Here is a 16,997-nt window from a genome sequence, read left to right as displayed (position 1 = left end):
GAATGTCAACATTCACGTAGTCGCTTGGTGTATGTCCGAAATATTTGCTAAATACCCTTATTTCTGACTCTCACCGGTGAATGTCAACAATCACATAGTCGCTTTGGTGAATGTCCGAAATATTTGTTATATCGAATTTTATATTATTTTTTCCTTAATATTATTATATTTATTTGATATATTTATATTTATTCTATATTTTAAGACTTACCGACGATAGATTAGAAGAAACATCAGTGTTTGGAGTATCGGGCAAATATATACCGGGCAATGGCACTTGACCTTAAAAAAACATCAGTGTAGGGTATACCGGGCAAATTTATACCGGGCAGTGGCACTTAACCTTAAAAAAACATCAGTGTAGGGTTAAAATATCGAATAAATGTAATTATATCCACTAATAAATTCATATCAAATCGAATGTAATAAATATTTCGGACATTCACCAAAGCATATCTGTGATTGTCGACATACACCGGTGAGGGTCCGAATGTACAAGAATGTAATGAAATATTCGATCTTTCACCGACATATTTGGTGTTTGTCGACATTCACCGGTGAAAATCAACAACCACCGATTTCGGTCTTTCGCCGTGACATATATTTTTAGAATCCTTTTCAAAAACGAAATAATGAAAAAAGCATGCATATCAGAGATAATTTCTAGGTATTATTACAGGTTTTTTTTATATTTGCACTATTTTTGTTTGATTCGGTTTCTATCAAAAATATTTATGAAAGACATACACAAACATAAGAGCTCTTTTATTAAGTTAATTACTGTTACTAATCTTAAATCTCAATAAGTCAAAAACGCACCAATGTGTTTTTTAAAAGAAATAATTCGATCGAAGTCTATTTACTTCATGGTAAGAGTCTATGGACGTATAACACCCATTTAATCAGTGTTTTCTTAAGATGATGTAATTTTTACATTCAAGTATACATATGAACAAAATCAAAAATTTGTTGTGTAAATGAATGTTGATCCGGAAAGTATGTATTTAAAAATATGCTAAATTTTAAACAATTTTTATCATTTATATTTGAAATAAATTAATAAATAAATGTGTTTTAAGAAATTTACTTAGAAATATAAGTTAATTTGGTTTAATGCAGATCTCTGAAAGTTTTCTCATCTATTGCTGTTTATATACGATATGTGTAATTTTTTTTAAAATGACAAAATTACTTTACTTAAGTCCTCGATTTTAAAATTAATTCATTGATATTACATTTATACTAGTACAAAGTTTTCTAATTATACTTCCATTCATCCTTTCACTTTAAAAATGCTAAGACCTACAGCAATTTTTATTCATTGTCATTAAAGGTATGAAAAAATTATACAGAGAAAGTTCAAGTATATCACATTTACAATTCAAAGAATTCTAATTGTGCTTCTATCCATTCGTCTACTTTAAGAATACTAATACCAAATACATTTTCTATCTATCTTCATCATAGATATTACATCACTTGAGCACAGATAATAATACCAAATACATTTTCTATCTATCTTCATCATAGATATTACATCACTTGAGCACAGATAACTCGTTGGGATAGTATTCATTAAAAAAAGGATTTTAATTATATTGTCATGCATCCGTCCACTTTATAAATACTAAAACCGATTGCAATTTCTATTCAAATCACAGATATAACAACTTTTGCGAAATATTCTAATTTTTTTCCATGTATTTTTCTAATATAGGTATAGCAAAACCAATGGCAATTTTTAATTTTTCCTCCCGAATCAAACAACATATAAAAATAAATCGTATTTATCAAATTAATAGTATTAATAAGCAATCGAAATTAAAGTTTAGATTTCCCTGAGTTACCTTTCATCTCTTTACACCTTTCAGGCACGTGAGGAAAAGAGTTTTTCTTTTTCTTTTTTTTGTCACAAACCTTCAAATCACCTTTTTTGTTTTCTTTTTTTGTTTCTTTTTCTTTTTTCATTGCACAAAGCATTAAATTGAAAAATTTATAATTATCAATTTTATTTTGAGTATTTAAATTACAATTCCATTTACAAGTGTACTGAAGAAAGGTAACTAAATAATCAATAGCTTTTAATATTACACTACACAAAGCATTAAATTGTATTACACAAAGCATTAAATTACATTGCCCAAAGCATTAAATTGTACAATTTTTAATTATCAAATTTATTTTAAGTATTTAAATTACAATTCCATTTACAAATGTACTGAAGAAAGGTAACTAAATATGTAATAGTTTTTAATAGTACATTACACAAAGCATTAAATTACATTACACAAAGCATTAAATTACATTACACAAAGCATTAAATTACATTGATCAAAGCATTGAATTACATTGGCCAAAGCATTAAATTGCACAATTTTTAATTATCAAATTTATTTTAAGTATTTAATTTACAATTCTATTTACAAGTGTACTAAAGAAAGGTAACTAAATATGCAATAGTTTTTAATTTTACATTACACAAAGCATTAAATTACATTACACAAAGCATTAAATTACGTTGCACAAAGCAATAAATTGTATAGTTTTTAGTTATCAAATTTATTTCAAGTATGTAAATTGCAGTTCCATTTACAAGTGTGACGAGAAAAGGTAATTAATATGCAATAGTTCTTAACATGTCATCGATTGTAGCCGAAGAAGATGGTGAACTCAACCAAAAAAAATTAAAAAAACACGTATAAAGGTTGAGTGCAGACGAGAAGGTGAGAGCAGTAACAGTATTGGCTGTAAAGCAAACATAGACAGTGTTAGAAAATTTCCCTTTATAGACTTTTTAAGTTCGTAATTGAGGTGCAATTTTACTCCAATGCGAATGAATACTTTTTCATGTTTTTCATATTTTTTTTGTCCCAAAATTTTCTATTAATTACCTGTTGCGAAATGCGAATTAATATTTTTTTATGTTTTGCACATTCTTTGTTATGCCAAAATTGTCTATAAATAGCCTGATCCAAAATTATAACCCCTGGAGCTTTCCTATGTGATATGTTTTGGTGCTATCCTATAATAGCACACCTTTTCTAAATTCAGTGCGATTGTTTTTATTTATTTTTTTAAATAACGCTGCGGTACTTCTGAGTATTGCAAATCTAACCGATCCTTAATAATTTTCCCCAGTCACATGTAGATTAAATATAATAATAATGAAAATCATAATCATTACATTCTAATCTTAATTTTAAAAAGAATGTTTCATATTAAGAAACTTCCCCCTTCTACTTCTGTATATTTTCCAAATTAGTGTAAGTGCCAAGAATCTAAACTAAAGTTGGATTATGTATTTCCCTTCTCTGTAATCAAAAGTATTAAATATAAATGGTTGATTTTATTTTCTGTCTATTTCAGCCGAAATCTTCAAAGAAGGAGAAAGTGAAACTCCGTGCTATAAGGGTGAACCAGAAGCTGCTCCATATGGCACGCGTCTTTGCAATGAAGACATAGCAGTTTGTAGAGAAGGTTGGGAAGGACCTAATTACGGAATCACTAGTTTCGATAACATCTTTTTTGCTATGTTAACAGTTTTTCAATGTATCACCATGGAAGGTTGGACTGCCATGTTGTACTGGGTAAGATAAAAAAAAATATATATCCTTTCACATACTGTTCAGCTATCACAAGAACTCCTCCCGTCCGAAAGTCTAAGGTTTTTTTGTTGCTATGGAAACAAGAATATGACCATTTCTAATAGGAAGAAAATTAAGAAAAATTACATGATTCTTCCAACCAATATCAAAGCGAAATGACAAACTCCACACCAATACTCGAACTGACTTATCCTACTGTCCATAGTAACCGCCAGCACACGATTCCGGTGTTTGAAGTTCTTGTGATAGTAGAATAGTAATTAACTCTTTACAAATATTGCCTTTTCAACATTTTATTTACATTTTAAAAAGTTAATTCCTAATTTGAAAGGCATATATTAAAACAATGGCAAGCCTAAAATTTTTCTGTATATGTTAAGACTTTATTTTAACAAATTATTATTAATTATATTTTTCTACAGTTTTAAGCTTTTTCTGTTAAATATAACCTCCAAAGCAACAAACAAAGAAAAATACTGAAGTAGAAAACCCGAAAATATATGCTGGAATTCACTTATTTGTTCTAAATTTTAGAACACAATTTCTCGACTCTTACTTCTTATTGTTAGCCGTTGTTTTAATTTCTGGCTTATCATTGCTTCACACTGTGTCTCTTCGCAGTCAATCTAGCATTACTAAAACGAATTTTAATATTACTCAAATAGCTTTATAAACATTTAATTAGCTAGTTATTTTTTGTGACGCCCGGTGGCTGAGCGGTAGCTCTTCGCGCTGCCGTGCCACAGGTCCCTGGTTCGATTCTCGGGCCGGGCAGGGTAGACTCAGCCTTTCATCCCTTCAGTAGGTCCCTTCAGCATGCTTGGGAACTAAACACTAGGGGTTCCGCGTTCGGCTGACCACCTGACCGAAACATCTGCTTCTGCATCCCAGAGCCCAAGGTCAAGAAAACTGAGATGGGCACAGTAGGCCTTGGCCCTCTAGGACTGTCGCGCCGCTGAGTTTAGTTTAGTAGTTTAGTTATTTTTTGTAAGATTATGGAAAAAAAATAATACACACTTTACATTACGAAGTTTTTTACTGTTACAAAAGCAGGTGGATTTCAAATAGAATATTTGCAAGCACCTTTGATGACCAGCATCTCACCCTCCAGATGGTTTCGCACTCATCACACGCTCCTTAGTTTTGCTATGCTTTCGCTATTGCACAGCTAGCAATCACACAATTAGAATTATTTCTATATACAAACGTAGATTAGTAAAACAGGCTGCATTACAATTTTTAAATTTGCTGAAATTGATCTAGTAATGTTAAGAGATACTTGTTAAGATTTCATATTCAAGTTTCAATTTCGTCAATGTACAGTGAATTGGCGTAAGAATTCTCCTTCTCTATATTTTCTCTGAATATTCTGTAATCAACAGAAAAACATTACTCTTTTTTTTAAAAAAAAAAACAGTTTAAAAAACAGTTTACTACTTACTTTCGTAGGGCACTCAAAGTAAATTTATTTCCCCTAAATATAAAAGATAATAACTAACTTAAATCAATAATAGTTGGTTTCATTATATTTTCAATAATTTTTTTGAACTAATTAAATTTTAAACTTTTTATTATACCAGTTTGATACAGATCCAATAAAATACTATTATGTCACAAGAAGTATTAAAGTTGTCCAAACATAACACAAAGTCCCAAAGTCTTCCAAGTAATAGGAGGTATCCTTAATTAAATTTAAGACAAATGTATATTTGACTTAAGACAAATTTATTTTATTGTAATTATTGCACTAATACAGTATGTATCGTCGATTGTGATATTTTGAAGATAATACGTGCCTTATGCTGCTACAATTTAGATCTAAAGGATAGAGTTCACTGTTCACCCGAACTCTGCAACACACTTCCCAAACACCCAACCACACATGGACTTTTCAAGTTTAATAACCCCTGTGAGCATTATAATAGACTGAATTTAGAGCTACTAAGAAATGATCCGAGAAGCTGCTATCCGACGAAACAATTAGCTTGAGGAATCGACACCAAGCTATGAAGGGCAAAAACTGAATCCACCATAGCGCATGGGCGATGCTTAGGACAAAACACTTAAGAAATTAAATAAAAAATATGAAATTACTAGTAATTTATTTTCTGAAAGTGCAAAGATATTTTCACATTTTTTATAATGCATTTTTAAATTTTAGATTGTTATTTGTACATCTTTGTAAATGTTATTTCTAATCTTGAAAATTGTCTCAAGATGTGGCATTTGACTGAAAATATTATTTTAATCTATGCATCTATACTCTAATCATAACTTTGTTTTTATTTTTTACAGACGAATGATTCAATGGGGAGTTATTTCAATTGGATCTATTTTATACCTCTCATCATCATCGGATCCTTTTTTATGCTCAATTTAGTGCTCGGTGTCCTTAGCGGGTGAGTGAATTGATTTTTAGCTCTGAAGAATTAACGAATTTTGTTATGAACGTATTAGTTTTGTAGCACTTATACCATTATACGATTTTTCAATAGCGACATTTATCAAAATAAACTTAAATAAAAACTTTATCGTAGGTTTTGAGATTTCTATCGTAAGATAGATAAAACAATACAAAATATATCAGGGTGCTCAAAAAAATTGTTCTCTCTTAAAAAAGCAGAAAATTGTTATTATTCGAAAGATAACTTGTGTTGCAGTGAAAGAACGATAGCTGCCGACATTAACACTTAATGGCTTATGTTAATGTTAATGGCTTATCGGGTTCTTGTATTAAATGTACCAAACTTTTGCTGCATCATTATTCCTCACTTACACCGGCAAATGTTGACGTTCAGTATCCAATCATGATTAATGTTGAATATTTTTGTTTATTATTTATTTCTTACCTACGTCTGCAAATGTTACTCAATTGAACATGAAATGTTGTCAGAGCTGTATGTGGGAAACAATGGTGTTTAACTATTAAAAGCACGAATAATTTTATGATACAAGAGAATTATTATTTTATTTTATTTTATTTGAGTAAGTTTTTAAATTCAAAGTTGTCTCCAAATGAAGATTGGGTATAATTTGTTCTACACATGAATAAAGCTAAACATCTTGAATAAAGCTAAACATCGTACATAAAGCTAAGCATCGTAAATAAAGCTAAACATCGTGAATAAAGCTAAACATCGTGAATAAAGCACAAATAAAGGTACAAAAACAACCGTACCATAGTTTCGGTTCCGTAAACAAATAACTTCTTGTTCCTCTTCACTATTAATCAAACCACTTTTATTCCTGTTTCAACTTGTTTGCCTATAGTGTTTTCTTTTGTGGATTTGTGTTTCGACACAAAGTGATGGCTTGACTAAACGCTAACAACTGTGAATGCTGACTTAAAATGCATTGGTCATAGAAAATGCATTATAGTGTGTTTTAACACGGCAGCTATGAGTAAATGGATCTGAAGAAAATATTTCAACTTTCATATTAGTTCAAGTGTCCACTACACTAATAGTCATGTTACAATAAGTGACCACTACACTAATAGTCATGTTACTACAAGTGTCCAATAAACTAATAGTTTTATGACCTTCTCCGCGATCCTCGTGTAAAACATATTTTTACTTCTATGTTATTTCTTGCATACACTTTAGCAAACAACTGAGATATGAATTGGCTTGACACCTATTAGCCATTTTTAAGTTTTTCTACTGTAAATACTTTCTAGAAGAACAGAAAAATTTCACTCATAACTAAGTAAAGAATATTTAATACAAACGTAAAATCAATCTTTCTTTATGCAGCATAATAATATATCTAGCCGGGAGAAATACCATTTACATAAACAAACATTTTCGGCAGATGTTAGAGAAATAATTACATAGAGTTATAAACTACTCACGACTACTTTTAAGAGGTAAATAAAAACCAATAAAACATGAAATTATGAAGAGAACAGGGCAGTGGAGAGGGCATTGGCTGAGAAAGCCGTAGAAATGCAAAGTTTAAAAATAATTGATTCAAATTCTCGTGAAAAAAGAAAAATCAAAAACATCTTGACAGTGTATAAAAAGAAACAATAATTAAAAATCTCAAATACGAAAACATGGGCCTGTGTGAAGCTGTGTTAGCCACTAATAAGGTGTAATTTGAAAGTTAAGGAAAACCTAAACAAGGTAGTGAGGATTAAAATGTTATTTTTTTTAAGCTTCTTCAACAAGATAATTAAAAAGCCACAATTTAAAGTGCCTTAAAATCAAAGCTAAGCTTAAATTTTAAATGGCGCTTACCATTTGGGTGCAAAGAATTATATATGCTTTAGTGCTGGCAAATAGCTGATATAATTAAAAAGAATTATTAAACTTTTTTAAAACTGCCAATTTGGTGAGTTTTTTTCACACAGATAAGATTTATCAAAATCAAAGGAAAATTTTTAATATTAGCGCATTTTTATAAGCATAGACTATTCAGTGCTGGTATAGCTTTTTAAAAATTAAAAAATCCGATTACAAACACTTCTTTACTTTTGCAGAACTATGGATTTTTCTTTTTTCTTATACTTAGTGCCATTTTCTCACTCAGCTTAGAGGGCTTTAGCTAAATTATTAGCATATTATTTTCTAAAAAAATGTTCTATTGCATGCTATTTCAGTAACCCAAAATATTAAATTATTATTTCAGTTATTGCATGTAATCCAAATTATCTTTGAAAAATACCCTTAACGACGCATCTATTGAACTTATAAAACGTACTCTGATGAGCTGTTCCTAAACGACGCATAATATTAGAAGAGAATTAGAGGAATTAAGAAAGAGAATTAATGAACTTTCTCTTTTGCTTCACTGCCCTCATATGAACTAATCAGTGATAACTATTCCTATTAACTTATTAGTACGAGTGTGCACGTAGGAATGTCAAAGAAGTCTTATGTCTTCGTTTATTTCCCAAAAAATACAATATTGCCTGTCATTTTTTTTTATTCTCACAAATAATTACCAATTTGTTTGAAAATTTAAAACATTTATGAAAGTATTAGTATTTAAATATCAATTTTGACTTTTAAAGAATTTAATACCTTTGTAAAATTTTTGTTGCTTAAATTCTTTAAAATTCAAAATATTAGAAATCATTAAATTTGTTTATTTACATTTATTTCCAAACTTGAAGAAACCATAATATATAAGTTGAACCTTACTTTCGTTTTTTTTTAAAACTTGATAACATGATACTACGTTTTTATTTGAACAGTAAAATGGTTAAAATCAGCACATTAATAAAATTACAGCAAACTTACGTCGTTTCAATGCTCAAGACACCTAAACCGAACCGATGTTTCTAAGAGTCTATTTTCTTTAAACTTAGATTGCTTTGTCAGATCTCAAATTTGCTTTAAAATTATTTTATCACTTATAACAATGTTAAAGTTTCACTTTTTAGCGTTTAAAAAAATCCCGACTGCAATCTCAATATTCATTCATAAAATCTCAGTCCAAAAATTTTCAAAACATCGAAAAGATGTACTTTAAAAAGAAACTTTTCTTGACACACACGTATTAAATTTGTTCCCCCTGAATGCATCTAAGAAAACACTGTCTTGGAAACCTTTAAAATGACATATATTTGCAAGCAATATCACGATCAAATGATAGCTGTTTATCAACCTTGTAAAACTGGCACATTTTTCTTATCATCTGAAAGCAATTTTAGCCCAAAAATATCGATTTCTCAAACACGAAGCTGCGTGACGAAAGAAAGAGGGAAAAGAAGGAAAAAAAAAGTTGCAAAATTCTTTGATGCAACATCTTATAGGGGGTGACTATAACAATCTCGAAAACTTTTTCAAAGGGGCTGTATTGGATATTTTCCCAAATGGTCAATTTCTGATAACTCAAAAACCCACAGAGATAGTTTTCCTTGACCGATATGGAAGAGTTGGCCCTACTCCAACTGGGTCAGAGCGCGCTGTTGCATTGTTGTTTGAGTTCTCATCTAAGATAGTAAATAAAACAAATCTTGAATTGTCCCCAGTGATAAGCTTCAAAACCGACAATTCTCGCCAACATATCGCCATCTGCATTTTATTGCTTTTCACAACTTCCCCGCCAGTATTTCTCAATGAGACAGCGGTTATCGATTAGATCTTCTCATTTTCTCTTTTCGTCTACCGAGGTTTTCGGTAGCATTTTGTGCATGCATCGGAGCCTCTGAAAAAGAAATAGATACCTTTTCATAAAGCTTTTCATAACAAGATATCTATGAGTGAAGATCTTAGCTATTGTATAAATTTACTCAGGAAAATCAATAAAAATTAGTATCGTACCTTAAGGCCGTTTTCTATTTACTTTATTCCAGATAATGCATTCAAAGAATGTTATTTTCACGCTTTTATAAGAATTCGCTTAACTCTTCTTTTTACGTTATGAAAAATTTCAAAACTTTTCTGTTCTACTATATGTAACCCAAAATCAATAGAGTTTTGTGCACGCACCTAAAAGAAAAAATAAATAATATTTTTACAATAAAAAAAATCGAATTATTTTGAAGGTTTATACAAAATTTGAGTAAAATTTAGCAGCATATTCCAAGGTTGCCTTCCTTTGACGTACTCTGCAAAACAAGTCTGAAAAATTCTGCAATAAATCTTTGAAAGGGTTATTTTAATGCTCCTTTTTATATTTTTCATAATTTCAAACAATTTCTTCTCAAAAATTTGTAATTCAAAAAGTGTCGTGGAAACTCTTATTAAATCAGATAATAATAATTTTAAAGTAGGTATAAAGTCAATAATTATATTGACTGTTTCATAATACGCTCCCTTAATATATATTTATATATATATATGGGAACTCAGATATATAATTGAGCCAGAAAGAAAATAAACATCCTATCAAAAATTTTATGAATCACTACAGAGGAAGGCTAAACTTAATATAATAAAACCTGTTTGCTTGTCAGAAGAAACAGAAAGGAGTTGAAAGGAGATTTTATGAAACACCTCCAAGTTTAATGAAACGAGCAGACTGGTTTTGATGCTTTTGGTCCATCTTGAGTAGTGATTTTAATGTCGCCTTTTTTTTGTCTTAAATATATAAATTTGCAACCATTTGTAGAACCATTTGACTTCAGTTTTGACAAGAATTCCAAAAATTTACAACATTTTCCTCATCATTACAGAATATCCTGCATAATATGGCATTTCTGGAAGGTTCTTTTTTCACAATCTTCAAGTTAATATTTTTTGGGTGAAATATGATATGACAGGAGTTATGCTGATGAGTTATGGAGATTCAAATGATATATCCTATTCAAAAAAAGCAAAATTTGATGCAATTTTTCTGATATTGTTTCATTTCTCGCTATTTTGTTACACTTGTTACCGCTCATTTCATGATCTTATCTCTTAATATGCTAGAAATTTATTCAGTCAAAATTAAATTATTCTAAAATAGTATGGAGTTAAAAAAAAAAACAGAAAGTTGAAAATCAACAGAAGGGTTACTAAAACTTATCAAAGTTGGCTAATTATTGACACTAAAAGAAAATTATTTTCGAACTAGGACTTTATTCCGAACCATGATTCACAATCAACATTAATGTATCTTTAATCACAATAATTGGACGTCGACACCTAGAGGTGTTATTTTAGGAAATATGAACAAATTTTGAACTATGATTCACAATTGACATAATCATCTCGCAAATTATAATGACTTAACATTGACACCAAAAAGGAATTATTCCCGAACTATGTCTATGTTTCAAACCGTAATTCACAATGATCGTTTACATTTCTTAAACCACAATGCTAGGACATCGATACATAAGAAAATTATTTTAATCCTATTTTGAACCACACTTGTCATTGGCATTTCTCAAATTGTAATGAATATCGACACCAAGAAGAGTTATTTTCGAACTCTGACAACATTCCAAACCATGACTAACAGTGAGCATTGACATTTTCCTAATCACATTGACTAGAGGTCGACACATAAAACAATTATTTCGAACAAATTCTGAAATTTCATTGTTATACTAATTGAAGAAATAAAATGTCGTTTTCAATATTTTTTTTTCGATTTCCTGCTTTTCAGAGAATTCGCGAAAGAAAGAGAGCGAGTAGAAAATAAACAAGAATTTATTAAACTTAGAAGACAGCAACAATTAGAAAGAGAGCTTAACGGATACGTCGAGTGGATATGCAAAGCAGGTAAGCACTTTTAGCAAAGCACTAATCAAGGCAGGTAACCCTTTTACGTATATTTCTATTTTTATGTAACAATAATTACAATCAGAATTTTCGATTCAATGAAATATTTACACCTATTTAATAATACCTAAATCTAGAATCAAGTAAATCCACCAGAAATTTCAAATTATGTATTTTATAAAAGTATAATCTGCTTTACGAGGGAAATGTTTGCATCCTGAAGCATTATTGAATACTTGTTAATTCACCATCAATATTTACTGTATCAATTTAGAATCACTATATATATATTACTAAAAATACTGTATACATTTATTATTCTCGGAGCCTCCGGGTAATTAATATATTTTCTACGCCAAGAAATGTACAAATCGCAAAAAAAGTTGCGTATATGTAAGTCATCAAAAGGTATTATTTTGCATTGATTAAATTTGATTTGATTTGTTTAATTGGGTAGATGATTGAATATTTACTTCCCCTGCCGGGCTCGTAAGTATTAAATTAGAAGTACCGTAAAGTACCAATTAAATGTCATTCAAATTCTAATGAAAATCTCAAAGACGTTGGAAGGGGTGATGAAAAAAAGCATCAAAAGAGAAGAAAGAAATTATCAGAAAAGTATACCTCAATGCTTAATACATTCTTGTTAATAACACTTTATTGATATTTGTTAATAATATTTCTGATTTATAATTAAAACAAAAATACTAATGAGTCATTTGTTAATACCATACTTTTCATTATATTTATAATGGTTACATTAATATGTTTTAAGTAATATGCTATCAAAAGATGTTCAGGAATGTAAAAATTTCCTTCGAACGTGTACTTTGTAAGCTAACACACCTGAAAGGGTATGTAAAAAAATTTTCGATTTTTCGAGCCATACTATTAAGTAAATTTTACTTGTTTTAAAATTAATTTTTGCTACTCTCATCGCTTTCTATAAAGTAAAATAAGCATTTTTCTAATAGACGAGCTACATTTAACATTGCGTGTAAATACATATATATATATATTTTATTTTACTACGGTAAAGAGTAGAGCAGGTGTCGAAACTATTAGTAATTCATTATATGATTGTCTTTTTCTTTTCTCTGTATTTTCTCCGTAATATTTTTTTTTCTTTGTATTTCAATATAGATTTATAAGGTCAAACACCTCTCCTTTTTGGATCATCTCATTATTTATAGACTTACTAGATTGCCATTCCCAAATCGATCTTTCTAAAAATGACTATTCGGCAAAAAGTAAATGAAATTATAGTGAAATGGTATCATTCGAAGGAATAGTATCAACAATTTTCATATTTTCATTGGTTTTTAATGGGAAATAAGAATGTGTTTATTTGAGGAAGAATAAAACTTTACTCCAGTAAATTTTTGCTTGCTATTTTTTACTTAACCATCTACTATACAAAAGTTAAAATCCGTTGCGATCCTCTTAATTTTTGAACGGCTTCAGCTATAGTTAAAAAATAATAATAGTGTTTGAGTTTAATAAAGTGGCTCTGTGCTACAAGATGAGACCTATGACAGCGCTACCTTTTGAAAAACTGCTGAGTTAAAGTTTTTATCTTAAAACCGATATAACATAGAGCAAAAAGTTAATTACGAAGTTTCAGAGCATAATTGTCTTAATACGAATAATACCTTCTGGACATGTATGATGAGAATGAAACGCTGGAAATTTGAATTTTTTTTCGTTCGATATTTGACATTAATGTCAACATCATTATGACATAATGTGGCATTAGTCACTTTGCGACATTAATGTCAATAAGAAGTCTGTTTTCCAAATCTATACTACCCTACAAATTTGTAATTCACTTTTATCTCTTTTCTCATACCGTGTTGTAGAAATAACTCCAAAATATTATTCTGTGTGGTCCCCTAGTGGCCTTGTGCTCTTGTAATGGCCGTGTGCTCTTGAACATCGTACCGAGACGATACTTTTGCAATTGTTGCTGCAGTCATTCAAGATTCGAGCACTTTCTTTAGAGGATATTTTTTGATCATCTCCATAAAATATACGTTTATGATCGCTGATAAAAAATAAAACCAATAGAACTAGCATTGAGAAAGTCTTTATTTTTAATTTATTAGAAAAAAAAATTGATCCATAATTGACGAAATTTTTTCAGGGATAAATCTGAATTCATTCAATTTTTATCAATATATTTTTAAACGATCATTTTTTTTAAATTTATTACGGGCAAAACATGTCAAGAGTTGGGCTAAAATATAAGACTCAAATGATAAGTTAACTTAAATCATAAATATTTATTAATTATTTAATCTGCATTCAGCAATATTTTTGTTATTTGATTTTATGAGAATATTTAGTTCCTTGAAATTTTACATGCTTTTCATTTATGTTTTTTTAGCATTTTTTGAATCTAAACTATTAGAATCTAAACTATATTTAGATTCTAATTTAATGTCCTTAAGCTCTGTGTTAAACTGATGTTGATAACGATATAAGAGTGTAGAAGACTAAAATAAAATAAACAAATAAAATAAACTAATAAAATAATAATAACATTTATTGACAAAATGTCACATTACCAATTCGAAACAGTGCCATAATGATTAGAGCATGAAATCCAACGTGTCATCAAATCATGCATTTTCTTTTCATAGAACTTTTCATGCCCGGAAATGTTCCAGGAGTAATCAGAGTAGTGCCCCAGCTACCTCACTTTCAGTATGCCTTAAGTCAAACAGTTTTCCTCTTTGTTTCTTTGGATAAACAAAACTAAACTTATTACGTAATAAACGTATTCCCCTCATGCGTAATTAAATTTTTTAGTACATTTTAATCATGAAACGAATTTTTTTTGCAGAGGAAGTTATTTTAAATGAAGAAAGAACAACAGAGGAAGAAAAGTTGCACATAATGGAAGGTATGATTTTTTTTTAAAGTTTTAAGATTTTAAATTATAACATTTTATATTAGTAAAATAATTGAATGTGTAAATGTATGAAAAAAAATATGTCACCTTAGCAATAACAGGTTGAAAAAAGTAATTGAGGAGAAGAATGCATAGCTGCGGACATCCAAAAAACATATAAAATACCTAATGTCCTATAAAATAACTAACGATTTGAAAAGAAATAAAAAGTTAGAAATTTCAGTAAATAATCTACAGTATGAATATATGAACAGTATGTAATTCTTGAAAGTCCTTTTGACACAATTTTGTTTTTCTTTTTAATAATTTTTCCTTTTCGTTGACATTATTAGGTTTGATAAAAAGTGTTTTGGAATTTCACTACACAAATTCGCTATATCACCTTGTTGTTACCCCATACGTCTCGAAAATTATCAGCATTAATTTACGTGTACTAATCTTACGTAGGAAACTAAAAATAAATAATTATTGAAATGTAAAATATCTCGGGAATTTGTAGTTCAGACGTCAACCCAGAAGATTCGGTCTCATGTGTATATGAGTTCAAGGTTTCCATCCCCATAGTAAACTGTATTACTTGTTTATTCTTTTGCGCCAAACATAGTTTATGATACCATTTGATTTCCTAACTTTGAGAAAGTATTATCGAGCTTCTAACATTGCTGTTATAGCTGATAACAGTATAACTGATTCCTACTTTTGTGTCATTGAACTCTATCCAATCCAATCTTGACTAGATCCAATCTTGCTAGTATTTTTGCCACGACTGAAGGTGATATCGGATATTAAGCGTGGATTTCGTTGAATTATATTTGCAAAAAGTAAAAATTTACTATGAATTTTCAAAATCATATCTAACTGAATAAAATTAATGATATTGCGAAATTTTCATGCTCATATGTAAAAAAATTGTTATACGTATACTGGAAGAGTAAAAATTATTTCAGTTATTTACGTTTTTAAATCTTTTTTAACTAATATTCAGAAAAATGCCTGTTTTAGGCTTCCTTTTCATCAATGAAGTACAAAGTCCTTACATCGCTTGCATTAATATAAGGTTGAGAAATTAGTAATAAAATCTTAATCTTAAAAATAGTTTCTTTTATAATTATAGTTTAAAAATTATTATTTCATCATTATTTTTTTTACCATTAGGAAAAAACACTCGTTTTTATTAGAGCTGTTTTTTAGATATCAATCTCTTTTAATTTTATAACACATATTGCGCTACTTGGGTCCTTAAGTTTTGTTTATTATTATTATTATATTAATAACTTCGTCATAGTTTAGTGATAAATTCTAAGCAGCATTCATTGTCAATGATATTTTAAATTCTTTCATTTGCTTAAAACAATATTGGTAAAGGGATTAAGTTTTATATAAAAAAATAATTAATTTGATACTAAAATTATAAATAGCATAAAATCATTTCTTTTTTCAAATCTTTACGCACCTTGGGGGAGTTGTTGTTGTTCATTTACGTCGCACTAGAGCTGCACAATGGGCTATTGGCGATGGTCTGGGAAACATCCCGGAGGATGATCCGAAGACATACCATCACAATTTTGATCCTCAGCAGAGGGGATGGCACCCCCGCTTCGGTAGCCCGACGACCTGCACGCGAAGTCAAGCACTTTACGGTGGAACAGTTTAACGAGGACCAATACCGCACACCCTCGGTCCCTACGCAGACTGATCCAAGTGATCACCCACCCGCACACTGACCGCAGCCATCGCACCTTGAGGGAGAAAATGTTATGTAAAAATAAAATAATAATATTGAAAGTAGAAAACAGCTTGCGTGATTTTATTTTATTTGATAGCATGCTATTTTCATTTAAATTCAACGTTATAATGCCAAAATGTACATTCAAAATCCAGTAAGTGACTCAATACCTTTTTTATAGTATAGTTTTTGTTTTACTAGATGGCGCGTTAAGCTTTAGATTAAAATTTTTTTGTTGCTCGTCGCCTTTTTACTTCCTACATTAATTCTACTTTATTTTCCTTCATTCAACTTCTACTTTCACTTCATTCTTTGATGCTTATATTTATTTTATTTGATTTTTAATCGGCGCGTAATATAAATTAAGGAATTTACTTTTTCTCTATGTGTTTATTATAACATGGCTAGGCCGAAGGGTCCTTTTATGTATAGGTCTCCTTTATTGCCGACTCCAGTATATCACTATCCTGCATATAATAATAGTAATTATTTTTGCAGAACTAGATATCAAAACTTTAATGATTACCCAAACTATGATGTTAACTTTCATTTGGGCTCTATTGACCCAATATCAGAAATTCATCCTAGTT

The 16,997-nt window shown here is 29.6% G+C and overlaps 1 protein-coding gene across 1 annotated transcript in view; it reads left to right on the top strand.

Moving 5' to 3' along the window:
• LOC107438207 (voltage-dependent calcium channel type A subunit alpha-1) overlaps positions 1 to 16,997 on the top strand; it is a 282,265-nt gene that overhangs the window by 154,593 nt on the left and 110,675 nt on the right. Inside the window, exons 7-10 of the mRNA XM_043038639.2 lie at positions 3,367 to 3,587; positions 5,901 to 6,004; positions 11,652 to 11,767; positions 14,613 to 14,672. Of these exons, the coding sequence (XP_042894573.2) occupies positions 3,367 to 3,587; positions 5,901 to 6,004; positions 11,652 to 11,767; positions 14,613 to 14,672 (501 nt within the window). The remainder of the gene's footprint in view (positions 1 to 3,366; positions 3,588 to 5,900; positions 6,005 to 11,651; positions 11,768 to 14,612; positions 14,673 to 16,997) is intronic.

Source organism: Parasteatoda tepidariorum, chromosome 8, assembly GCF_043381705.1.
Source record: "Parasteatoda tepidariorum isolate YZ-2023 chromosome 8, CAS_Ptep_4.0, whole genome shotgun sequence".
Lineage (NCBI taxonomy): Eukaryota > Metazoa > Arthropoda > Arachnida > Araneae > Theridiidae > Parasteatoda > Parasteatoda tepidariorum.
This window is presented reverse-complemented; position numbering and strand designations above follow the sequence as displayed.